Here is a 27,072-nt window from a genome sequence, read left to right as displayed (position 1 = left end):
GTGCTTGCATGGCATTTAACAAAATTATTTAGTTTTGTGCAGGTATAAGTTAACCTGGATGATGATGTGTTGAGTTATCTACACATAAAATGCACATGCACAGCTGGAGAAAATCAACAATGTGTGTCTTGGGATTGGAAGCTTTATGGTTTAAGCATATGTGCCATGATTTGACTGATTGGTCATTATCAATATACACTTCATGATGGTTGAAAAATACAATTTGTGAAACCTCGATAAGGCGAACCTGGGTAAGAGAGGAACCTCGATAACATGAACTTCTGTTCAGGCTCTACTGTAGTTCAATGTTGGTATAGTAAGAGTGTTGCCTTTATTTAGGGGCACGGAAGAGGCAAGCCAAGTTGCACATGATCATTTACAATTGGTTGCATAGTAGCAACTGCTTATTATTTTATATTTCCCATGTTAAGGGCAAATGCTGTTATTTCAGGTACCGTTTTCAGATTAAGAACTGACTACGAGTATATTCTCAGATTAGGAACTGAGATATAATTTTATGAGACACTCGGATTGAGAACTGAGTGATTATTTTATTTATATTACTTACTCTCGAGTTCGGAATCGAGTTGTGATTTTGTTTTATCCCAGAGTTAGAACTGGGTTACTGTTGTCATACTTATGTGTTTTGTTAACAGGTTTGCCGACTAAAATAAACACATTGTGCTTGATTAATTTTATTAGACACTCGGATTGAGAACTGAGTGATTATTTTATTTATATTACTTACTCTCTTCAATGTCTGCTATAGAGCTTTAATTATTATGTGTTCTTTAAGAGGCGGACCATTGCATGTCATATAAGACTTTCCTTAAGAGGATGGTTGTTACTGGTGTTTGCAGTGTAGGCCTTAAGAGGCGGACCATTGCATGTGATATAAGACTTTCCTTAAGAGTATGGTTGTTACTGGTATTTGCAGTGTAGGCCTTAAGAGGTGGACCATTGCATGTGATATAAGACTATCCTTAAGAGGATGGTTGTTACTGGTATTTGCAGTGTAGGCTTTAAGAGGCGGACCATTGCATGTCATATAAGACTTTCCTTAAGAGGATCGTTGTTACTGGTGTTTGCAGTGTGGGCCTTAAGAGGCGGACCATTGCATGTGATATAAGACTTTCCTTAAGAGGATGGTTGTTACTGGTATTTGCAGTGTAGGCCTTAAGAGGTGGACCATTGCATGTGATATAAGACTATCCTTAAGAGGATGGTTGTTACTGGTATTTGCTGCAATGCAGGCCTTAAAAGGCGGACCGTTGCATGTGAGCTTAGATTATCCTTAATAGGCTAATTTTGTTACTGGTATATCTGCAGTGCAGGCCTTAAGAGGCGGACCATTGCATGTGATACAAGACTATCTTTAACAGGCTAGTTTGTTCCTGGTATCTGCAGTGCAGGCTTTAAGAGGCGGACCATTGCATGCGATATGATATTATCCTTAAGAGGACCATTATTTCTACTACCGATAAATGTTTTATCTATATCGTATCGTACTATTTGTTGTTGACCTTGAGAGGTTGGCTTGAGACCTTGTTTACAAAAGGATATTTTAATGACCTTAAGACTGATGATCTCAAGGTTACCTTGAAAGGGTTGCTTGCACTTATACCTTCTAGGGATCGCTGGCGAAGTACCGGATCCAGTAGAGTTGGAGGGAGTGCCTGTTCGAAATACCCAGTTGGAGCGAGTGCGTGCACCGGGCTCCGTGAAAACCTTATCGTGAAGGGCTGACTTCTACGGTCGTTGCGCCTACAAGGGCAGTGGTGTCCTAGCCTAGGCAGCTCCGCACATGCATGAGACGTGTCCCATGTTAGCCTCTCACGAGATGTACGCATTTTTGTGCGTGCATGCGAGGGAGTCTTACATCCTACAACGGAGAAGCCAATTGTGAGTTTGTTCCAAGTCTTTGCTTTTAAAACGACACAAATAGTCATTGTTACGTTAAGCGGTCAGTATGAACGCACCGCTCAATGGAAGGTTTGGGTTAGCTGCATGGGTATACATGCTAGAAATTTATCAAAATCTAATAAATCCTTCAAAGTTATATGACGTTATTCACAAGAAAATAATTTATGTTAGATGGTGTTAAAAAAAAAAGGGGGTGGTTTATCTACCTGCCGCTAGATGTCACGCTCATCGCAATATTTTATTATTTTGCATAATTAATTAATTGGTAGTTATATCCTCTTGGTGTCATATGCACGTGAATTAAGCCTTTTGTGTATTTCAAGCAAGTGCTGAGCAGACTTGCATATCCTAACACCTCTCATACCACGGATTATTTGGTACCTAGCCTGGTCATGCTTTCTTACATTTGGTTCAGTCGGCTTAAGCCCTTACTCCAATTCGACTGAAATAGAACTAAATATCTTGGTGTAAGTTGACAATAACGAAATAGACCGTTTCAACGGAACTCGAGTCGAATTACTCAAAAGGACCAAGGCTTGTATATCGGCTGAGCGTAAAAGGTGCTTGTTCAATTCGCAGAATATTGAACTGGTGGAGGCTACATCCACCTGGTGAAGACCCAGCTTGCTGCGACTGCGTTGGCTGTGGCAGACTTCAGTGGCTGCACTGATGACAGTGACCTGCGGGGCGCTGGTCGGGTCAGGCGATGGCCGAGCTAAAAGGCGGCATCGTCAAACAGCGGTCTTGACATCACTGCGAGAGCCGGGAGTGGGGCAACACTTTGACGTCTGTCATCTAGAGATCGGTTTTTGCGCGTGATGAGCGTCGCGTATTACCTAAGTCCAAAACTCTGATTATTATTGTGATTCCCTAATAAATATTGTTTAAAATGGTGCTCTGGTGTTTTTACCCTTACAGTATGTAGAGTAGTGATGGGTAGGACATCAATTTAAAATGAGTTTGTATGAGTACCTCATTTTCTAAAATGAGGTGTTACAATGTCTTACTTCAAATGAGGTGAGGTACTAGCATATTTTCAGCGTCGACTATTCCATTAATTCCAACGGCGACAAAAATATTTAATGTATATACATATTTATGTATTCATCACTTCCTTTATAAATAAATAAATAGTAACATTTAATTGGAGTGCAATTCTGGAGGTTAAGAATAGAACTTTTAGGAGAAATTTAATTTTAGAATCAAGTAAAATGAATAGAGGAGTGAAGTAAGACATTTTTGCGGTACGAAGTACTGCGACAAATTAACAAAATGAGTGGTACAAATGAGGTGCCTCACGAGTGAGCGACTCAACACTAATGTAGAGGGTGTATATGCAATCGACACTGGCTTGACACATTTAATTTGAATACAGAAGCTCAAGTTTGAATGATGTTTAATTCAAACTTGAGAATGTCAATTACTCTACTTCCAAACGCCGTCATGTAATGTTGTGTTTATAAAGTTTATAAATTAAATAATAAATAATGTATTGACAAACTAAAGTGCCTTCCAGTATTTATAATAAACCTCCAAAGACCTCCTGCAACCAATTAAGAGGTTATGGAGCCCACAAGATAAAGTAAAATAAGTAATTTTAGTGTTTCAGATAAAACGATTCAGCTTTCGTACACAAATATTTCAGAAGATAAGCCTAGCAACGGAGTTGTTTACAAAATAAGGCTAGCAACCAGTTTGACGTTTCAGTAAACCGTACGTAATTTTAAATGATGGAGAATTCGGACTGCCTAAATAAATTGAATTTAAATTCCTCCTATCCTACGTGGCGTAAATTAGCAAAATTATTTCTGGACGCCAAGGGAGTTGGAGAAGACAGCGAAGATAAAGGTAAAGCCGCAAAGGCTAAATATTTTATTTTAAAATCAATAGATGAGAATATCTTACATTATGTTATTAATTGCTCAACTACAAAGGATATCTTTGATAAGTTAGATGTTGTCTTTAATTACAAAGTGGAAAAAGACAGCCACCTAAAGGTAATTGAATTCTACAACTATAAATTCAGCGGAGATATACTTCAGGATATTAGCAAACTTCAAAATATGTGTTTCGAACTACAGTCTACCACAAATAAAATAAATGATGACATGCTTATACAAAAGATTTTAACAATCTTACCAGCTAATTTAAATTTCTTTAGAACTGTATGGGAGGTAATTCCAAAATCTGATCAAACCATACATACTCTCATTGAACGTATTCAAAAAGAACTTAAGCTATTTGATAGTAGTCCTTCAGAAATACTTCCACAAACAGAAGAGGCCATGAAAAGTAATGAAAAGAAGTGCTTTAACTGTAATCAACCAGGTCATATTGCGAGATTCTGCTTTAATAAAAAGTGCACCATTTGCAATAAAAGTGGACACACTTCCAGTGAATGTTTTTCTACAAAAATATGCAGGAAATGTAATAGGAAGGGACACATTGAAAGGTTTTGCCGTACGTTCAGCCTGGTGAGTGAACAAATAAAACACACGACTAGTACTAGAGCTATAATTGATTCAGGTGCTTCTTCCCACATGTTTTACAATAATGATATCATAAATTCCACAGAAAATATAAATGTAGATATAAGATGTGCCAATGCAGAGAACCTCGTCGCTCAAGCAATAGGTACAGTCAACACAAATGGTTTTGAACTGGAAGATGTACTATATGTTCCTGCAATTTCTAGAAACCTGATATCTGTAAGTTCAATCACTGATCACGGTGCATCTGTACTCTTCGCTGGAAATAAGGTATCTGTAAAGAAACATAATAATATTATTCTTACTGGTTATAAAACTAGAAACGGTCTCTATGAAACAGAATTTTCTGCAAATATCGTTCGAGAGGTATTGTTCTCCGAGAATGTCGATATCTGGCATCGCCGGCTCGGTCACGTATCGGATGTGCCGCGTCTAGCTAAATTGGTAAACGGTATTAAAATTGGGGGGGCAAATCAAGAACATTTTTGCGAAATATGTGTCAAAGCGAAAATGACTAGAAAACCTTTCAAAAACAATAGAATTCAAGCTAAATTCCCTTTGGAAATAATTCATACGGATGTTTGCGGTCCAATAGAAACTCCCACTTGGGATAACAAAAAATATTTTATTACTTTCCTAGATGACTTTACACATTTTTGTGTCGTTTATTTAATTACTTTTAAAAGTGAAGCCTTTGACAAAATAAAACAGTTTGTGACTTTAGCGGAAAATCATTTCAATTCAAAAGTGAAAAAAAATAAGATGCGATAATGGACGCGAATACTCGAACAATAATCTAATGTCTTGGTGCAACTCTAAAGGAATAATTCTAGATCTAACAATACCCTACACGCCGCAACTGAATGGAAAAGCGGAGAGACTGAATAGAACCCTGTTAGAAAGAACTAGAGCATTAATATTCGATGGCCGTGTTCCAAACTATCTATGGGGCGAAGCACTTACAACTGCCAGCTTCCTAATAAATAGAAGCCCCACCGAAGGTAAAGACAAAACTCCAGCTGAGATGTGGTTTGGCTTCAAACCAAATGTATCGCATATAAGAAGATTTGGTTCAACAGCCTATTATAAAATAAACTCAGGTGTACGAAAGTTAGAAGTTAGATGTAATAAAGGAATTCTGATTGGCTATATCAGAAATGGTTACAAAATATGGGTGGATGAAACGAAAACAATTGTAAGAGCCAGGGATGTAAGAATAAATGAAGACGAGCAAGGTATATATCTAAATGAAGAAAATGATGAAAGCATTAGAGGTCTTTGGAAGATATTCGAAGAGAATGAAGAGACGGTTAGGGAAGGCACAACACGAAATAAAGAAGTTAATAGACAGGAAGAAAATCAAGGTGGTAGAGTCAACAATAATGAAGGTCGAGAAGGTGAAATGTTAAGAAAAAGAATGAGTAGTAGAAATATGGAGAGTGTTCGAGAAGGCGATATTCATTTGAGAAGATTGAGTAGTGAAACAAGTGAAGACGAAACAAATGAAGGTGAAACAATTGAAGGTGAAACAATTGAAGGTGGAACAATTGAAGGTGGAACAAATGAAGATGAAACAAATGAAGTAGAAACAAATGAATTCGAAACAAATGGCAACGAAACAAATAACAATGAAACAAATGAAGTTGAAATAAATGAAAGTGAAACAAACCGAGAAGTAGAAGAAGAAGAAAGTAATGAAGAATACTATGATGGAAATGAAGAACCTGTTGATACTGAACTAGTTGAAAATCGAGTTGAAAGTAATCGTAATCGAAATAATGATAGTGATAATAATGAAAATAGAAGAGTTCAGCCTGCCAGAGAACGTAGACTACCCGATAGATATAAAGATTATTTAATGAATTATGACACTGAAGCATCGATGTTGACCTACGAGGAGGCAATAGAATCAAAAGAAAAGGACAAATGGAAACAAGCTATAGAAGAAGAAATTAAATCACTTGAAGAAAATAAGACGTGGTCATTTGTGGATGAACAAGAAGCAAAAGGAAGGAAATTAGTTACTAGCAAGTGGATTTTTACTGTCAAGTCTGATGGTAGGTATAAAGCCAGACTAGTTGCAAGGGGCTTTCAACAAAAGTACAAAATAGATTATGATGAGACATATAGTCCGGTAGTCAATACTACTTCTTTAAGAATTCTATTATCAATTGCGGCAGCGAAAGGTCTAAAGATGAAGCAGTTTGATGTGAAAACGGCCTTTTTACATGGAGACTTGAAGGAATGTATATATATGAAGGTGCCTAAAGGCTACAGTGACAAAGAAGGCAAAGTATGCAAACTAAACAAGAGCTTGTATGGTTTAAAACAAGCTCCACTAATGTGGAATATCAAGTTTACAGAGTTCTTAACAAAGATGGGTTTTAAACAAATGAAACTTGATCAATGCATCTTTGTCATGGAAGGTGAAAGGAAAATTATCCTTGCAGTATATGTCGATGACGGATTAGTACTCGGAGAAAGAGAAGAAGATCTATTGCATATAATAGATACAATTCAAAAATCCTTCGAACTAAGAATTTTAGATGAAGTAACTAATTATATAGGTTTGGATATAAAGCAAGATAAGAAGGGGATTAAAATTTTTCAGAAGACATATAGTGAGAAAATCATTAAAAAATTTAATCTTGAAAATGCAAAAGAATGTAAATGCCCAACAATTATGATAGAAGAACATCCATCTGTTAAAGTTGATACAAAGTCTCATGAGCTTTACCGCGAGATGATAGGGTCATTGTTATATCTCTCGAATAAAACGCGACCAGACATTAGTTTTCACGTAGGTTATTGTTCGAGGCATCAAAATTCTCCAAATTTAAATGATTTAAACAATGCTAAAACAATTTTGCGATTCCTTAAAGGTTCAGCAGAAAAAGGGATTCACTTTAGTAAAGATGATAAAGTTCTCAGGGGTTATTGTGATTCGGATTTTGCGGGAGATCCAGACACTAGACGCAGCACTTCTGGTTTTGTGATTTGGCTGAATGGTGGACCAGTGGCATGGAGCTCAAGAAAACAATCAGTAGTCGCATTAAGCAGTACAGAAGCAGAATTTATAGCAGCAGCAGAATGTTGTAAGGAACTACTGTTCGTAAGGGATCTGATCTATGAGATAACCAAAGAAAAACTCGAAGTTGAGATGAGAGTGGATAATCAGTCTGCGATTTGGCTTATGAAGAAAGGAATCATGGGAAAAAGAAGCAAACATATAGACGTAAAATACTATTATCTAAAGGAGAAAATCGACGAGAATCAGATTAAAGTAAAATACTGTCCAACTGGATCACAGCTGGCTGATATACTAACGAAAAGTTTACCAGCTGTAAAATTTGAAAAATGTCAACGAAGATTAGTGTTTTAGTGATAATGTGAGCTATTGAGTGTAGACAATGTAGTATAAGTGCGGGCTAAAGTGAACGTTAATAATTATTTCGAATAAATGTCGGGGTTTTTCTTTTATATTATATCGTAGTATGTAAGTTTTTTATAGGGTGTGTAAACTTTTATATTATAATACAGAAATATATACTTATTGAAAGAAAACTTGAGGATCAAGGATTCTAGAAACAAAGTGTATTCAAAATTGAGGGGGTGCTTAATAATGATTCACTTAAGGGGGTGTAAGTGTAGAAAGTGTAACTGAATCATTATGTAACCTCATCCACCAAAAAAGAAGAAGAGTAACATTCCCTTTAATAGGTACATTTTATATCGTTTCTGATAAATATCCTTGAGTTTTTTGTTTCTAAGTCTGTATTTTAATATTTTATAATTGGTATTAGAATTGTTATTAGGTATAGATTGTTAGTGATGTTGAAGAGTTGAGTCGGTGAATAAAGGTTTTATTTTATATAATATGATTAGTATGGAAGAATCGAGTGGGAGTATAAAGGAAATATAGAAGAGGATTATTGTTGATGAGTCGAGCAGGAGAATAAAGGATTTATTAAAGAGTGGAAGAATAAAACGTTTATTATAGATAATTTGTGGTGACGTATCGAGTGGAGGAATATTTGAGTACTTATCTTGTTGAATGAGAATTTACTGTAATGTATTTGTTGAATGGGGATTACATGTATGTAATATGTGGGAAATATACAGGGTGATGTAATATGTTGGAAATATACAGGGTGATGTAATATGAGGGAAATATACAGGATGTGTTATGTTTTTTCTGGTTATTGTACTTATATGAAATTATTTATTGGAATATTGTCTTAACTAAAGAATAGCGCTGTAAATTAATGCTTCAAGCAGAGTCGATTGAGGGGGTGTGTTGGTATGTAGAGGGTGTATATGCAATCGACACTGGCTTGACACATTTAATTTGAATACAGAAGCTCAAGTTTGAATGATGTTTAATTCAAACTTGAGAATGTCAATTACTCTACTTCCAAACGCCGTCATGTAATGTTGTGTTTATAAAGTTTATAAATTAAATAATAAATAATGTATTGACAAACTAAAGTGCCTTCCAGTATTTATAATAAACCTCCAAAGACCTCCTGCAACCAATTAAGAATTCATAAACGCCCGTTAGGCCAGTTTTGTATATTTTATTTCAAACATGCTTGTGCAGCACCGCCAGCACATGATAATTTTCCTAATATACCATGGCAGTCAGGGATATAATAATTATGTAAAAAGGTAGGTAACCTTGGTCATGTCGTGTACATAGGTAGGTACTCGTAAACATGTTAACTGAAAGACAAGTGCTCTCCAGCCAAATATAATTTATGCAACTGTGAGCTGCTCTTACATTGGGATCATATGTATTTATTTCTAGTCTGTCATATTGTAGCAGGCCTAGACTTCAAAGGTTTGTAGATGTTTATAGGGCCGTTAAACGGACCCTTTGTACACCTTGAGCAGGCTGTTTGTTTCACACCATGGGTAATATATATTGTAAACATAGCTTATTTCAGAATGGAATCGTAAGCTCTGTCGTGTCGTGAGCTTACCGAGCCTGATTTAATTAGAGTCCACAGATTGTATGGAACTTGGAGGATTGACCACTCCTTATTCTAATTATCAATATTCTGCCTGGGCTTATAGTCGAAATTAGGTGACTAAATCTCTTAGTATTATCTATGCCACCCAAGTTATGAGGCTTAGCGTCTCCAGACCACAATTTTATATTAGGGTGCAAAGATTTTTTCCATCTTTAAAATAAAAATGAGTCGAGATAGGCCTGGAATCTTAGGTTTTTATTTTACCTATTATAATTTTAGAAATGTTATGTAAATGGAAAGCAGTTTTCACTTTTACCACAGTTAATTAGCCCAATTTCGGGTTTAGCCAATAGGGTGTTCGGGACCCTTGAAATAGATTGGTAAACAAAAATGAAAACTCTAATAACGAAGCCTTGCCTATTTCGACTGATTTTTACCCAAAACATTATTTTAAACCATTTTTACATTCTCTAAAAAGAGATATTTACAACTCAAAATTTGTAATATTTTTGTGATTGTGGTCTACTCGCACGCCTGTGTTATGACCATATCATTTATATTTCTGTGAATATGTCTGACGTGCCTTGCGCAGGCTTACATAGGTTATAATATCATCATCAATAACTTGACGTCAGTTTGTGAACGAATCAAAGATTCTTTTGGCACACCTTACGCAGGTGTAAACATGGCAGCCTTGCGCAGGTTTAGATAGGTACATAATATATTGGTTTCATCACAAATAACTTGACGTTAGTTTGTGAACGAATCAAAGATTCTTTTGGCACACCTTACGCAGGTGTAAACATGGCAGCCTTGCGCAGGTTTAGATAGGTACTTTAAGGTCTCAGGGTGGATTTTAGAACAAAAACAATGAGAATAATGAATCACAATAATTTTATTAAACTTTTCAATAAATTTCACATGAACAAAGGAACGAATCTTACATTGAATATCGCTTAACGAAATATGAAACAACAGCATGGAACGATAACAAAATAGCTCACACAAACACGACGGCGGCCGAAGGCAAAAATGTCCCGAGCAACGGTTTGCACCGGTTTTTATACCCTATGCGAGGTGGGGTAGACTCGGTGTTGCCAACACGGCCTCTCCTGACTAGAGGTCGTCCACGACCTCTTGGGTAACATCGATGGAACCTGTGGTACCAGTAGATGGCTGAAGAACGAGTACTCGGCTCGCGCCGGGTTCGGACGGGCTGGTTCTGCAGTCCAGCGCGCTCGTCGTAAAAGGTTGAGGGGCAGCCGGTTCCGAGTAGCTTGTACGGGCTTCAGGTGCGAGATCCGTCAGAGCGTCACCTGGACAGTCATCAGTATCATCAGCTGGAATTAGAGAGAGCAGTTATTTTAACACACACAATTACATGTTATTTCTACCACATCTACCAATGTATCCAATGTTTTGTCAATAAACCTTTTGCTATTTAACATGAGTTTTACTTTTCTTTTAAAAATCTCTTCCGACTCTATTAGCACTCATGGTACGTATGCTGCGATCAAAAACAACATATCGGAGCGTAGGTAAAGTGGCATGCTATAAGATTTGAATAAAGTAATAATAGGTACTGCCCTGTTACTGTTTTCCAAGACAACTTCAGCGAGGTAACGTCAGTAGACTCGTTCAGGGCAGCATTCGTCAGATATGGGGCTCGATCTCAATGACGGAATGCACGGGGTAACTGACGAACGGTTAAACTCGACCTACGAGTTTGGCAGTGACGAACACATGGTTACGACCGTAGGCAAGTATACGGTCGTCAGGTGACGAACACCTACACAGGACCTTTAGGCAAGACGATGACGTACATCAAGTCTGTACCCACCTGTGGTAACCCCGAATGCAGTAACAAATGTACGCTTGTTCGGGTACTCCGACGAACGGATAGGCTCGACGTACGAGCTAGACCAGCGACGAACGCATTATCAAGAGGCGACGAATGCCATATTAGTAGGCGACGAACGCCATGTCAATGTCAGTTAGCGACGAATGCCATGTCAGTAGGCGACAAACGCCATGTCAGTAGGCGACAAACGGCATGTCAGTAGGCGACAAACGTCATGTCGATGTCAGTAGGCGACGAACGCCATGTCGATGTCAGTAGGCGACGAACGCCATGTCAATGTCAGTATGCGACGAACGCCATGTCAGTAGGCGACGTACGCCATGTCAGTAGGCGACGAACGCCATGTCAGTAGGCGACGAACGCCATGTCAGTAGGCGACGAACGCCATGTCAGTAGGCGACGAACGCCATGTCAGTAGGGCCAAGAAACTGAGATACTTACATTAAGTTTTGCGGTGCCAAGGGTTTAGCTAGGGCTTCTATTTTACGTAGGCTCGGCCTAACCTGACCTTAACCTTTACCTGCTTAGGTATTCGACCTCAATTACCAGGAAAGAGCACTTCCGAAGTTTGATGGAATAAATCGTGTTTCCAGTTATCAGTTAGTATACGGCTGCAGTATTGACTACCCGGTTTTGAAGGTGAAACACAGTTCGAGGCCTGATTAGGCTTTTTAGGACAATTAGGACTTAAGTGTCCCGTTTGATTACAACCGTACCGTATCATCTAGGCTCATTACGATTAGCGTCATCCTGAGAAGGTCGTTGAGGTGATTTGCTTTCGGATCGTTTGCCTACGTGTGCGAGAACTGCTGCCAGCGCGAGAACTACGCGAACGTCTTAGAGGTCTATTATGATCATCTGGAGACCTGCTACGCGAATATCGATAAGATCGCGGAGACCAACTATGATGCGCACTCTTGAGATCGGTAACGCGATCGAACACGCGAGTAATCACGATGGAGACGCGATCTACAACGCCTAGTAAGCGAATAGTCACGTTCCTGCGAGTTAGATTGCAATTGATGCCGAGAACGAACGCGAGAGACATTTCGTGAACTACTACTACACATAGGAACACGCGATCTACCGAAGTAGATCCCGCCACATCCCGTAACTTCCTCAATGTCGCAGGGATGAACCCTTAAAACGCAAACCACAAAACTATACTAGTCGGTCCAATGCGTCTAATCAACAATCAATGTAAACGAACACACTTTTGGTAGCGCACAAACGATATCTAAGACTACGGAACGACAAAACTACGAGTGATAACGATTTGCCGAAATACAACACTAATTTAACACAATCAGCAATACGGTAACAAAATCGAACTCTAAAAGGAATGCAACGGAATGCTTTTTAAAATTACCCGCACATAATCGAAATTACCTCGTAAACAACAATGACACGCGTATTAACTTATACACCATAAAAGTAGTCAAATGCAAAATTTGTTCCTTTTTAATGTGGGCTGCGACGTTCTTTATCCAACTTCTGATTTAAGGTCTCAGGGTGGATTTTAGAACAAAAACAATGAGAATAATGAATCACAATAATTTTATTAAACTTTTCAATAAATTTCACATGAACAAAGGAACGAATCTTACATTGAATATCGCTTAACGAAATATGAAACAACAGCATGGAACGATAACAAAATAGCTCACACAAACACGACGGCGGCCGAAGGCAAAAATGTCCCGAGCAACGGTTTGCACCGGTTTTTATACCCTATGCGAGGTGGGGTAGACTCGGTGTTGCCAACAGTACATAATATATTGGTTTCATCACAAATAACTTGACGTTAGTTTGTGAACGAATAAAAGATTCTCTTAGGCGCACCTTAGCAGGTGGAACCATAACAAACGTAAGTTTAAGAATAAGTATCATTCAAATCAAATACCCTGAGTTTATGGGTAATATTCCCTAAGTTGCGGGTTCCTTGCTCGACAAGGTGAAAGGCTTTACGCCGGCTTTAACAGGCACTTTTAGAAAGTGTCATTCACGGTGACGCGCAGATTTGCCAAAACTAAACTTTAACTCTACAGTTAACTAATATAATTTGACAATATGAACCACACCATGCGTCTTCGTCAATGAATCAATCTAAAGATTCCCGTATAGTTAATGCCCTTCCATGTCACAGGCTTCCGATTTTATTTGAAACGTTTAATTTAAGTGTACTATTTATGTAGGTAGGTAAGTAGGCTTAAGAATTGACCCTCTTGTATGTAGTTACGTATAGAATTAATAATCAAGTTATTCAAATTCAAAATAACACAAGCACATATAGCACCTACATGCAAGAGTTCTTTTCCTTAACCTTTAAAGCTGTAAGTACCTGCTAAGTTATATATTTAAGTAGGTACCTACCTACATAAATCAAAGATCTAGTTGGAGAGATATAAGTTGATAGATACAGAGTGAAATACTTCACGAATTCGCATGTCATTCTTGCGCAGAGCCATGCTAATCTCTCTCTATGTCTAGTCAGATTTAAGTTTATGTACTGCCGAAGTACTCACTTTCCACAAAAATAAATGCAATGTTTGCGATGTAGGTTTGTTCGTTACCTTGTGTCCCTTAGAGCGGAAATATCGTCGACTCCTATTCGGGTACACGTTATTTATCAGCAAGTTTATTACCAAAAAATTAATTTTGCAATATTATATTAACCCGGAACGGGATAAAAAGATAAATTGCTGATAGATACTTGGACAGATAAAAAACCTACACGTCTATAAGCTTCTACCTTAATACGTAGGTTCTACGTAACACGTATTAACTATCCGATCCATTCGTATTCGAAAACACAAATCACTTGAAAGGGTATACCTCCACACATCACCATTTAAGTATTATATAATTTCAACCATTATTATACACACACAAAGATTTAAACTAACAAGACTCGGAAGAGACTTAATAAAATTAAATTATAATGGTGACACGTGCACGCTTTACCAGCTCGATGTGTTTTCTACCATGTGTTTTAGTATTTTCATTGGCATAGCCACGGTGCGCGCAGGCAGCCTTTGAAAACACTTGCACATCACTATTCCGGATCATTTTTATTTGCTAGATAGTTTAACGGACAACTAAATTTAAATATTTATTTCGAACGGCAAAAGCCGTTAGAAACTGTTTTTCAATATAGTCAGCTAAACTGGGGTACAAATTCAAAAACTCACCAGCAGTTTAGCTTCACGACCTTCCAGATGGAAAAACAGCAAGCCAATGAGGTAATTTGCGTTTGTTTCTAACTGTCAAAATTGTCAAACGCAACTGCCTGAAGTGGTGGGGGTGTGGGAGAGAGATGGACGTATATGCTAGAAAAGGACAATACGACTAACTACAGTGTTGCCACTCTCAATATATTACTTTAGGTTCCGAATATCGGTACGTTGTTTAATTGTGAGTTAGTATTACTATACATTCTTTTCTTTAATTGGATCGGATGTTAACCATATGTTAACAGGTGAATTATAGACATAATACATACAGTTTAAAACGATAATACAATTTTCCGCGTAATACTCCATTTTACATTTGTACCTGTAACTTGGTTTCATACCTCTTTTCACCCTACAGAAAACGAAGTTTTACTGTATTTCTTCAAGCAAATCTTGTCAGTAAAACAAGGCGCGAAATTCAAATATTGTATGGGATGATAATATATCCCTTCGCGTCTACATTTTTGAAATTTGCCGCCTTTTTCAGCCATGCGGTAGAATGAGATAGCAATATCACTTGCTCCCTCTAACGCATAAATGCGTCCCTTGGAGTGGCCGGCGATGGCCCATGGGGCCTTAACAATAACTAGTGAGTTTTGGTTGTCACTGTTGTCAGCTGACGAAATGATAAAGCTGTGTCCAGACGATATTTACCAAAGCTAGTTTACTGAACTTATTTTAAGCCCCTCCACACTCGCGCGTGAATCGCGGCGCAAAGCGCGAACGCGAGTGTGGAATCGATTTTCGAACTTCGCGCCGCGATTCACGCACATGGTCTGGAGGGGGCTCTAGAGTAAGTACTTTTAATATGTGTGTATATAAGGAATTGTATGCAACTGTACATATAGCTGGTTAAGCAGATCTTGTCAGTAGAAAAAGGCGGCAAATTTTAAAAATGTAGGCGTGAAGGGATATCGTCTCATAGAGAATTTGAATTTCGCGCCTTTTTTACTGACAAGATTTGCTTGAACAGCTATAATTCTCGTTTCATAAAACCACTTTCGAATTTTAAGGCCTCTCATTATGCACCAGTTGCACAAATTACTATTTTACAGTAAATTTTATACTGCGTACTCAAACTTGAATTTGCGTACTATTTTTAAGAGGCGCGCGTAACGGAACGTAAAAACCATCTGGCAACACTGCAAAATAGTTGGTTGTTGTGTTGTGCTTTCAGCTTCTTTTTACTCAATTTCTAACCGACTAATACTAAATGATGAACATGTGCAGAACCTGCCTGAAAACTCCGGCTACTAAGCGTATTTTGGAGCTGGAAAAGGTCTTCAAAGATGGCAACAAGAACTCCTTCCAAGTTATGCTGTTTTGTTTAGATATAGAGGTAAATATTTGTGTAAGGCTTTGTTTTTTCTCTCAAGGACGGGTTTACCACCAACTTGATATATTTCACTTCAATTGCAGGTCATCGAAGACTCTAAAATAACAACGAATTTATGTAACAATTGCTACAGAAAAATCATATCGTTTTACAAGTTTAAGGTTCTATCCCTGAAAAATGATGCATATTTAAAGTCTCTGGGGCCAGCTGTGCAGGTGGAAGACCAGAAATTGTCTGTGTATGTGGACGAAGACGGAATTAAACACGAGAATTTCTTAGATCCTGATGGTTTTGGCCCCAGTCTCGTAGAAGACAATACGGGATTTAAAATAGAAGTAGAGTTTAAAGAAGAAGAGTCATTGGTAGGGGATATTGAAATAAACGTTAAGAATGAAGACACATCGCAACATCCACAGTCAGATGAAGAGCCGTTGAGTGTGGTACAGAAGGTTAAATATGAAAATGTTAAAAATGATTGTAAAGAAAACGGTAAAAACTATGATGCTACTACTACAATTTATGTAGATTTGTGGTTGTTGTGTGGTATAGCACTGATTTATCTAAATCTTTACTGTCCTAGGAAAGCAAAGGCACTAAAAATGCCAATAAGAATATATCTAAACATGCTTGATTTTTAAAAGTCAACTCCCTAAAACTATTCTAACCTTTGGGAATACTGAAATTATCTGAAACCTAGAATATACCATAATTTACCAGTGCAACAGCAGCTATCTGCACTCTGACTAACTGCTTGTTTACAATATTCCCTTATTGCCTTTTCGTTTTGTCTAGCACCAGTACGCAGCAAACGTGGACGTCCCAAAAAAGTAAAATTACCAAAAAAAGGAAAGGTGAAAGAAGAGTGTCAAGTGTGCGAGGAGTGTGGCAAGTCCGTCCGTAACCTTAAGGCTCATTCCCTTCTTCACTGGAGAAAGGGTGAGAGACCGATGATGCAGTGTAAGCTGTGCCCGAAGCTCTTCAATACTGACTCAGGTCGAACCAGACATTACCATAAAATCCATTTAGGCTTAACTGATGTAAGCAAATCTGTATGTGATATTTGTAATAAAGAGTTCAAACATCTGAAGGGACACATAATGATGATGCATAATCGGGAAAGTTTACCATATGGCTGTGTTTCATGCGAGCGTCGGTACAGTTGCCGCTCGGCGCTTGAAAATCATATGGCCAAGCATGTTGGTGTGTCTGAGCTACCATATGAGTGTGATATATGCAAGAGAAGGTTCCGCTTTAAAAGTATCGTCTCAAAACATATGTGAGTTCCATTTGAATGAGTTTTGTACTAGTTTAATTATAAAAGCTATTCATTATCAATTTCAAGTTACTAAAATAAAATAATCATATCTTTTAAAGTATTAATCACTTGCTGTGCCTCACCAGAAACATGTAAGATTTATAAAATAACTTTTTAACTGTTACGTTTGATTATTAGTTTAATTAATTGTGATGTTTATTTCAGACGGAAGTTCCATTTAAATGAAAAGAATTATCAATGTGAAATCTGTTCGAAGACTTTTTTCGATAAACAACCATTTATTGATCATATGGAGTAAGTATCAACATATTCAACATAGTAGCCACCAGGTCAGTACCATACATAGTAGACCAGGATTTAGGATTTCATAGGATGTCATTGGGTCATATTTTATCGTTGACATTGGTATAAAGAAGTCTGTCTGTGTTGTACGGAACAGGGTAATGTTTTCAAAATGACGGGCGTTTTTCCGGGCCTTGGTTCATTCCCACCTCAATATGTTGAACTCCCTACAACGGCGCGCAAACTCGCATGCGATTTTAATTACATTGCGGACCATTGGGGTTACAACAATTCAGCTGACCGATCAAATAACGCAATGTAATGAATTCTCGCATCGTCTAAATGAGCCCTATGTCCCGCAGCTCGCACTCTGACGAGCGACGATACAAATGCAAGGAGTGCGGCCTAGGGCTCAAGACACAGGACACGCTTCGAAGACACATGATCGCGATTCACAGTGACGTCAGGAAGTACCCGTGTACAGAGTGCGGCAAGAGCTTCAAGAGAAGAACGTAAGACCACCATATTGATATTTTTTGTTATAGCATAGAGAAATATAAGTAGGTAAAAACAAGAGTGGTAACTCAGTTACATCAGTTTTCTTACCAAAACGCGAGTTATTTTTATTTCGTAGTCGATATCAAACGTCAAGTAGTGGAATTATCGGTGCCCTATTGATATTCCGAGAAAAATTACGCCGATTTTTGTTTCGCCGACAACGATTCGCCGACGGGTTGTTTGGCAGAGTAACGATTGGCCGAATCTCATTACGCATAATAGTCGTTTGCGAGTGTAGTCAATAAGCAGAACATTGATACGCATATTTACTATTCGTAGAATAATCATTTAGTAACTGTCATAATTACCCGAGAAACCATTGGTCGAAACACAATAGGTCGAATGTTCATTTGGAATATTATTGACTAGCAGAACTTAGAATATTCTTACCCCCGGAGTTACACACAATGTTTTTCATCACACTTCCGTAGAAAGAACTAAATTTTAATCGAAATAGTTATAAACTAAGGTGAGAGTTCAAATATTTTGATGAAGTGTATACCTGATGATGATGATTGTTTTGATGATAATGATGATGATTTACTTTAAGTAATATGTTCAGCGATTACTCCGGCACCCATGGTCCGATTTGAGTAAGTTACCTTCGTGGTATTCCCATAATAATTTAATTTTTGGTTCTGATCTGATGTTGGAATCCATTAGTAATTGACGGAACTCCAAAATTTTTAAAGGCATGTGTATTATGATTTCGGTATTTTCTAAAGTAACTCAAGCATTTCCTCCCGAAATCTACCAATTTGATGTAGTGCAATTGTAGCCTTACTTTATACAACATATATGTATACCTACTTAACGCATTTAATTAAAAAATGATAATATTTTATATCATCCTTTTGTTGCGAAAATAAAAAAATATATGTATAATGTGAAACGTTATTCGACTAAACATTGCTTAAACGAAACAGTTACTCTGCCAAATGGAAATCGTCCGATAATAGTTCAGCTAATTTACACACAAGCGAACTGAACTGTATGTGAACCAAGAGTTTACGTAACGTTAGTCGACCAAAAGATACATTTACAAATAAATGACTCTGCGAAACGATGTTCGGCGAATCGTTGTCGGCGAATCGATAATCTGCTAAAAGTTTCTCGGAGAATCATTAGGTACCCGGAATTATCAATACCGCTATTTGACACCAGATGTCACAAATGTCGCTACTGACGAAAAATGTACTGCTAAAACATAAAGTAAGTATAGTATATATGTTGTCTGTGGCTAAAACAATTTACAACTAATATTATAAGCGGAAGGAGTAGAAAATAGAGTTCCGAATTAGTCGGAATACACGGGGTGCTAGTGCTGCACTCTGGCGGCAGAACATAGTTATACTTCCTATTGTTTTGCCAGACTTAGCTCCTACCCTCCTACATGGTTTATTTCAAAGGATCTGATTGGTCGTATCAGGGGCCTACGGGAGCACATGCGGACACACACGAGGGAGAAGCCGTACCCGTGCCGGTTCTGCGACGCGCGCTTCCGCCGCCGACACCACGCCAAGCGGCACGAGCGCCTCATACACAAGAACATGAAAGCCGAATGAGGTTCAGTCTACGCACATATGCGAGGGGAGGCTGAAATATTCGCGGCCTAAGCTAGAAAAAAAAAGAAAGAAAAGATAAAACTATGCTACTTTATTCCCCGCCTCTTTTTTAAATATTGCCGCCATTACTAAAGATTATTAACGATTAATAATTAACATTTACTTTAATACTCTCTTTCATTTTTTTTCCAAGGCCGCTAACTTTTTAGCCGCCCCTCGTATAAGTCGTATAGTATATAGTCTGTCAAGCCGGACATGTCAGTAGCAATGTAAAGCAAACTAAAGAATGGTACCCCCGGCAAACGAAGAAAAAGCAGAAATGTACCTACATCGAACAACGATAAAATATAAACAAGATTCCACAGATTATTATTAGAATTAAAACGTAGAGTCTGTGCGGAAAGAGAAGAGTCGTGGAACGTATGGGGCCCCATACATTCCACGACTCTTCTTTCCGAACAGACTATAACCCGCGATTTTTCAAATTTGCCGCCTTTTGCTACTGACAAGATTTGCTTGACCAAGTCAAACCAAGTATAGTAGAGTTTCTTTTTGAAATAAATCTATAGATCTTTCTGAAAATAGTAGTGTTACTTTTTTTTGGCAGTATTGAAAAGACAATACAAGGGAAACCTAGAATTACTTATCTCGGCCAAATTAAAAATAATGCGTCGTATGAGCAAATTAACCTGTCAGCTCCCAAGGGCTCAACTGTCAGCTCCCAAGGGCTCAAATTTGAGCCAGAACGCTTATGGTGACGTCACACACGTGGGAAATGACGGGTTAAAAGACTGGCACATAAAAAGAAATGATTGTCGATTACTCCACCAACAAGATCAAAGCTCTTAAGTGATGATGATGATGACATTTTTAGGATATATTTTGTGTTTCAAGTGATATTAAGGTGAGGAGATGTGATATAAAAAACAAAGTTCCATTCGTTCAAGCATAATGCCTTTTAATTACCTTATTATACACGAGCCAGTAAAAATAAGATCACAGTAACATATTTATTTCCTATTGCTCAAGATCGGTTTTCCTAGGATAGCGGTGCCGTCATATAGCGGCCGTCTCCATACTAAAAAATACGGCTAAATATGGATGTCGTAGTATTTGTATGGAGACGGTCGCTATATGACGGCACCGCTTTCGGAGGAAACCAAAGCTTTAGGTCCCATTCGCACGAGCCGTTAAAAAAGCGTTTAAATGACAAGTGGATACATGAGTATTTTATTCACTCGATAGCGGTCGCGCTTTTTATCGAGCGTTGTTGGCTTTTCGACTTTAAGCCTTGGGCGTTAAATCGAATTTAGCGTGCGGACAGATTCAAGCGCTTTTTACCGCGCGTTTAATAGAGTCGGACCAAAAAAAGTCTGCAGCGGATTTGATAGCCCACGCAGTGCAAGTTGTTTATACGTCATGATTTCATAGAAGTTTGACGTTTAAAATAACACATGCACTGCGTGAGCTATCAAATCCGCTGCAGACTTTTCTTGGTCTGACTCTAAGCGCTCGTACGAATGGCGAATGGGGCCTTAACACATTCAGTCAGATTTAACCTTTTCGATGCCGTGTCCTAACACAAAAGCTGTCATCGGACGCCACGTCACCGAAGTGTCAAAACTGAAATTGAACTTTATGCATGTGCACGTAGGTCTATGTTGCTCTGTGGTATGTGACCGATTAATCCGTCTTTGGCGTTGGACCTGCGGTGCTGATATATCCGTCATTGGCGTCCGAAAGGTTAAAACGAGTACGAGACTCAATCGCGTAAACATACGTTTTTATATATTTAGCCTGAACACAGACACCACTAGACCACTACAGCAGAAAAGTACGTGAAGCAATTAAAATCAGTATGGGGCCCTTTCCCTTTTATGAATATGGGGCATTATCTATGAAAAGGGACCTTATTGACGCCATTATTAACGATGCTCCGATTTAAATACAATGCCGCGCGACGCTGTGCGGCGTAAGCGCCATTGACAATAAGGTCCCTTTTCATAGATAATGCCCCACATGTAGAATGAATACAGAGTGAGCGTTTAGGAGCGCCTCCTTTTGCTGGGAGGTCCCGCGCCCCGGCTGTCTCCGTTATCGCTCGCGACTGGAGACGGGGCTTCTGCAGGCGCATCTTCGTCTTCTGCAAAAATAGACGCTAGGTTTTTCTAATATTTGTTAACAAGATTATTTGACAAAAACAGCACACGGTAAAAAAGGAGCCCGTTGTACCTATTGCATGTTATTCATCAAAACCGGCCAAGTGCAAGTCGGACTCGCGCACGAAGGGTTCCGCACCATCAACAAAAAATAGAGCAAAACAAGCAAAAAAAACTGTCACCCATCCAAGTACTGACCCCGCCCGACGTTGCTTAACTTCAAAACTCACGTTTGTTGTATGGGAGCCCCACTTAAATCTTTATTTTATTCTGTTTTTAGTATTTGTTGTTATAGCGGCAACAGAAATACATCATCTGTGAAAATTTCAACTGTCTAGCTATCACGATTCGTGAGATACAGCCTGGTGACAGACGGACGGACGGACGGACAGCGGAGTCTTAGTAATAGGGTCCCGTTTTTACCCTTTGGGTACGGAACCCTAACAAAAATGATGATAATTCCAAGCCAAAATTATGAGCATAACGCTATCGATAGCCAAAGTGTCGAGGCTAATTCCGTACACGGCGAGAAGACGTTGGTAACTCGTGGGAAAAAATGGAAGAAATTTGAACCTTTTGTAATTTAATTTAAAGTTCTAATTTCTTTCGAATAAAATATCTCGAGTTATCAACTTCTTCCCGCCGTGTACGGGATTTATCGAAGTCAAAACAGCTGTTTTAGTTAATGTATGTATGTATAAGCACTATGGCACTTTTAACCTTATTTTGAAGCACCAAGTGATGACTTTTCAGTGCCAATCATTGGCCTCGGGTCGAGCTAGTATAAATATATCAAAGGTATAGTTTGTAGCTTTCTAATAGACCCCGAAGGCTAATCCTATTGTCTATTGTTAAGAAAAACCGCTCGTGCCACAACCACCTGCATAAAAAATCGGTACTTCGGTTACTGAGTGCCGGCGAGTCGAACGCTACAGAACCAGTCTAAAATGTGTCATCGAGATGCGTAACAAAGGCGCGTTATCGGAGAGCGCACCTACACTGGTTTTTTGAGCGTTGGACTAGCCCGCGCTCAGGTGCCAAATAGAATAATTAGGACCCTTTTTTGCAGGTAAGTAGCACGTGCGGTTTTACTGAACAATAGACAATAGGATTAGCCTTCGGGCTCTATTAGAAAGCTACAAACTATACAAATAGTACGAAGACTCACCCGCCTCATCTATCTCCGGGTTGTCTTTGAGCATCTCCTCAATCACGGGCGCCCGGATCCTGAAGTCCCGCGCCGTCCCCATGGGGAGGTACTGCATCAGGTTCACCTGGGGACGGAAATGGGGTTCAAAACTGTCTATCCTTTACTATATGGAGAGTTCCAAGCGAAAGGACAAAGCAGGATAGTATCAATAGGGATGATGACACATGTTGAATTTTATAACAAAATCTAGTAAAATAGATAGCAAACGAGCAATTTATCACAATAATGTGGATATTAAAATAAAATATTGAAAAATTACAAAAATACAGGACCTGAAAGTTTCAAAATTTAAGTTTTTTTTAACTTCCAATAACGATAAAAGTAAGGATACCATTCGATTTCTTACATTTCATGCAATAAAATATTGTATAGCAACTATATACATAAACGCAATATTTCACCGACAAAAACGTAATTTTCTTGTTTTGTCCATACTACAAGATGGGCGATGACGTCACGGCCTCTGGCCGTTTTGTATAGGGCGTTTCGCGAGTGAAGTGCGACTGTCGGACTTTGACTACAATTTCTGACTTTTGTGTTACTTTAATGCAATGGGTCCCATATAGACATTTGATCCTAAAAACAAACCCGATCGATTGATACCATAAAAAAAAATTAGTCATGTAGCCTATTATTTGTTCTTCGTGCGGAAAGGGGCAATTTTCGGCATGCTGCGTTACATGAAGCTGCCGCTTTCCAGCTCCGTCGAACAGAAAAACTGCATACAAACCTCGGACGGACGAATGCAGCATCATAAACGTCTGCTAAGTTAATCAGCTGATGATCGTCGTTTGCCCCTCTCTATGGCATAACGACGGATAGGGACAAACGACGATTAAGTTAACAGCTGTTCATGAATAACGCCATTTATGTTTACTTTAATGTAATAACTATAGTACCTTGGTGTTGGCGGACAGCAGCGCCACCTGGCGGCCGAAGCGCTCGGCCTCGAACACAACTCTGGGTATTTGTTTGGTGTCGCGCGCCTTGTTGCTGGCCGCCTCCAGGAATATCACGAGGTTGTCTGTCTGTCTGTCTGTGTGCGGCTACAGTACCTTGGTGTTGGCGGACAGCAGCGCCACCTGGCGGCCGAAGCGCTCGGCCTCGAACACAACTCTGGGTATTTGTTTGGTGTCGCGCGCCTTGTTGCTGGCCGCCTCCAGGAATATCACGAGGTTGTCCACAGCTGAGGACAGTTTTTTGCCGCACAACTTTAGCAGGCGCTCCACACTAAACAAAAGATAAATTGAAGTAGTGCGATTGACGGATGTAGGTATTTGGGTGAAGAAAGCTGGAGTGGATACGATTTTTATTCAAGTTGGAGCACGATGTGCAGTCAGCAGCAGAAGTTGCTAAGCGGGCGAGGTGTTCAAAATTACTTTGACACGCTCTTATTCTCATAACATTTATAAAGTCGCGTCAAGATCATTTTGAACACTTCGCCCGTTTAGCAACTTTTGCTGCTGATTGTGTGTGCTTGGTGTAAATAACAATGTATGTGTTAAATTAAAACATACATTGTTATTTACACCAAGTTTCAGAGACAACAATCTCCGTAAAAATGTTAGGTGCTATGCAAAATCTGTTATATTTGTTTACATTCGTAATTAAATAAATAAATATAAAAGGGACATTATTAGTATTATTACACAAATAATGTCCCGCCGCGCGGCTCCAGGACGACAGCTGGCAGAGCTGCAGTATCACCGCTGAGTATACTTCACTGTAGCCTCGTGTTACCTCCGTATGTTCGAGTCGAGGGTGACAGGAGACAGCTGTCGCACTAGCGTGGCGAGCAACGTGTACAGTCGCGCCAGAGACGACAGCACGCGGGCACTGCCGACGCCGACTGTACACCGCAGCGTGCACGCCGCGCGGCTCCAGGACGACAGCTGGCAGAGCTGCAGTATCACCGCTGAGTATACTTCTTGTAGTTCTGTACACAAATAGAAAAGTAAGGGTAACCGCTTCACAGAATAACTGGAGGTCTATCTTAGGACGGTATTTCATCTGTCCATGAGAGAGTGAGATGCAATAATGCACATCGGACAAAGAAATTAATCGAATTAGGAGAGATTTTATGTATATATATCACTACATAGTATAAAACAAAGTCGCTTCCCGTTGTCCGTCCCTATGTATGCTTAGATCTTTACTACGCAACGGATTTAGATGCGGTTTTTTTTAATAGATAGAGAGATTCAAGAGGAAGGTTTATGTATATTTTTTTAACCCGTGCGAAACCGGGGCGGGTCGCTAGTTATTTCTATAAATGAGCAACCTCTTTCCATAGCCTGCGCCTGCCCTCTAGCGGCCGTAGGTAGCGCCGCGTCCAGGTCCCTCGCGAGCTGCAGCAGGTGCTCGGCGCTGGAGCCGCGCTGGTTCAGGTGCACGCAGACGTGCGTCAGCACGGCGTGGCCAGTTGGCCGGTTTTTAACCCGTGCGACACCGGGGCGGGTCGCTAGTTATTTCTATAAATGAGCAACCTCTTTCCATAGCCTGCGCCTGCCCTCTAGCGGCCGTAGGTAGCGCCGCGTCCAGGTCCCTCGCGAGCTGCAGCAGGTGCTCGGCGCTGGAGCCGCGCTGGTTCAGGTGCACGCAGACGTGCGTCAGCACGGCGTGGCCAGTTGGCCGGTTTTTAACCCGTGCGACACCGGGGCGGGTCGCTAGTTATTTCTATAAATGAGCAACCTCTTTCCATAGCCTGCGCCTGCCCTCTAGCGGCCGTAGGTAGCGCCGCGTCCAGGTCCCTCGCGAGCTGCAGCAGGTGCTCGGCGCTGGAGCCGCGCTGGTTCAGGTGCACGCAGACGTGCGTCAGCACGGCGTGGCCAGTTGGCCGGTTTTTAACCCGTGCGACACCGGGGCGGGTCGCTAGTTATTTCTATAAATGAGCAACCTCTTTCCATAGCCTGCGCCTGCCCTCTAGCGGCCGTAGGTAGCGCCGCGTCCAGGTCCCTCGCGAGCTGCAGCAGGTGCTCGGCGCTGGAGCCGCGCTGGCTCAGGTGCACGCAGACGTGCGTCAGCACGGCGTGGCCAGTTGGCCGGTTTTTAACCCGTGCGACACCGGGGCGGGTCGCTAGTTATTTCTATAAATGAGCAACCTCTTTCCATAGCCTGCGCCTGCCCTCTAGCGGCCGTAGGTAGCGCCGCGTCCAGGTCCCTCGCGAGCTGCAGCAGGTGCTCGGCGCTGGAGCCGCGCTGGTTCAGGTGCACGCAGACGTGCGTCAGCACGGCGTGGCCAGTTGGCCGGTTTTTAACCCGTGCGACACCGGGGCGGGTCGCTAGTTATTTCTATAAATGAGCAACCTCTTTCCATAGCCTGCGCCTGCCCTCTAGCGGCCGTAGGTAGCGCCGCGTCCAGGTCCCTCGCGAGCTGCAGCAGGTGCTCGGCGCTGGAGCCGCGCTGGTTCAGGTGCACGCAGACGTGCGTCAGCACGGCGTGGCCAGTTGGCCGGTTTTTAACCCGTGCGACACCGGGGCGGGTCGCTAGTTATTTCTATAAATGAGCAACCTCTTTCCATAGCCTGCGCCTGCCCTCTAGCGGCCGTAGGTAGCGCCGCGTCCAGGTCCCTCGCGAGCTGCAGCAGGTGCTCGGCGCTGGAGCCGCGCTGGTTCAGGTGCACGCAGACGTGCGTCAGCACGGCGTGGCCAGTTGGCCGGTTTTTAACCCGTGCGACACCGGGGCGGGTCGCTAGTTATTTCTATAAATGAGCAACCTCTTTCCATAGCCTGCGCCTGCCCTCTAGCGGCCGTAGGTAGCGCCGCGTCCAGGTCCCTCGCGAGCTGCAGCAGGTGCTCGGCGCTGGAGCCGCGCTGGTTCAGGTGCACGCAGACGTGCGTCAGCACGGCGTGGCCAGTTGGCCGGTTTTTAACCCGTGCGACACCGGGGCGGGTCGCTAGTTATTTCTATAAATGAGCAACCTCTTTCCATAGCCTGCGCCTGCCCTCTAGCGGCCGTAGGTAGCGCCGCGTCCAGGTCCCTCGCGAGCTGCAGCAGGTGCTCGGCGCTGGAGCCGCGCTGGTTCAGGTGCACGCAGACGTGCGTCAGCACGGCGTGGCCAGTTGGCCGGTTTTTAACCCGTGCGACACCGGGGCGGGTCGCTAGTTATTTCTATAAATGAGCAACCTCTTTCCATAGCCTGCGCCTGCCCTCTAGCGGCCGTAGGTAGCGCCGCGTCCAGGTCCCTCGCGAGCTGCAGCAGGTGCT

The 27,072-nt window shown here is 40.8% G+C and overlaps 2 protein-coding genes and 1 non-coding gene across 3 annotated transcripts in view; 1 reads left to right on the top strand and 2 right to left on the bottom strand.

The window, feature by feature from the left end:
- Nucleotides 1-13,663: 13,663 nt before the first annotated feature.
- On the bottom strand, nt 13,664-13,767 carry LOC134651283 (U6 spliceosomal RNA). The gene has a single exon (XR_010097103.1). It is a non-coding gene; the product is annotated as a U6 spliceosomal RNA (small nuclear RNA).
- A 1,889-nt stretch (nt 13,768-15,656) lies between these two features.
- Nucleotides 15,657-19,496, top strand: LOC134650801 (zinc finger protein 470-like). Its single transcript, XM_063505735.1, has 6 exons — nt 15,657-15,818; nt 15,899-16,304; nt 16,608-17,091; nt 17,296-17,385; nt 17,736-17,885; nt 19,361-19,496. The coding sequence occupies exons 1-6, from the start codon at nt 15,693-15,695 to the stop codon at nt 19,494-19,496; spliced, it is 1,392 nt and encodes a 463-aa protein (XP_063361805.1). The 5' UTR covers nt 15,657-15,692.
- A 2,045-nt stretch (nt 19,497-21,541) lies between these two features.
- Nucleotides 21,542-27,072, bottom strand: part of LOC134650800 (uncharacterized) — a 36,916-nt gene continuing 31,385 nt past the window's right edge. Inside the window, exons 28-33 of the mRNA XM_063505734.1 lie at nt 25,147-25,290; nt 24,606-24,801; nt 23,921-24,095; nt 23,765-23,890; nt 22,824-22,929; nt 21,542-21,639 (exon numbers count right to left, since the gene is read on the bottom strand). Of these exons, the coding sequence (XP_063361804.1) occupies nt 21,542-21,639; nt 22,824-22,929; nt 23,765-23,890; nt 23,921-24,095; nt 24,606-24,801; nt 25,147-25,290 (845 nt within the window). The remainder of the gene's footprint in view (nt 21,640-22,823; nt 22,930-23,764; nt 23,891-23,920; nt 24,096-24,605; nt 24,802-25,146; nt 25,291-27,072) is intronic.

Source organism: Cydia amplana, chromosome 9 (assembly GCF_948474715.1).
Source record: "Cydia amplana chromosome 9, ilCydAmpl1.1, whole genome shotgun sequence".
NCBI classification, from domain to species: Eukaryota; Metazoa; Arthropoda; class Insecta; order Lepidoptera; family Tortricidae; genus Cydia; species Cydia amplana.
Note: the sequence above shows the minus strand (reverse complement) of the source record. Positions and strands in the feature narration are given on the sequence as shown.

What these genes read in the sequence shown, in the direction of transcription:
- LOC134650801 (XM_063505735.1), top strand. Translation starts at nt 15,693, where the DNA reads ATGATGAACATGTGCAGAACCTGCCTGAAAACTCCGGCTACTAAGCGT. An exon ending in AGTATCGTCTCAAAACATAT is followed by an intron (nt 17,092 to 17,295) that starts GTGAGTTCCATT and finishes TGTTTATTTCAG; the next exon opens with ACGGAAGTTCCATTTAAATG. An exon ending in AAGAGCTTCAAGAGAAGAAC is followed by an intron (nt 17,886 to 19,360) that starts GTAAGACCACCA and finishes TGGTCGTATCAG; the next exon opens with GGGCCTACGGGAGCACATGC.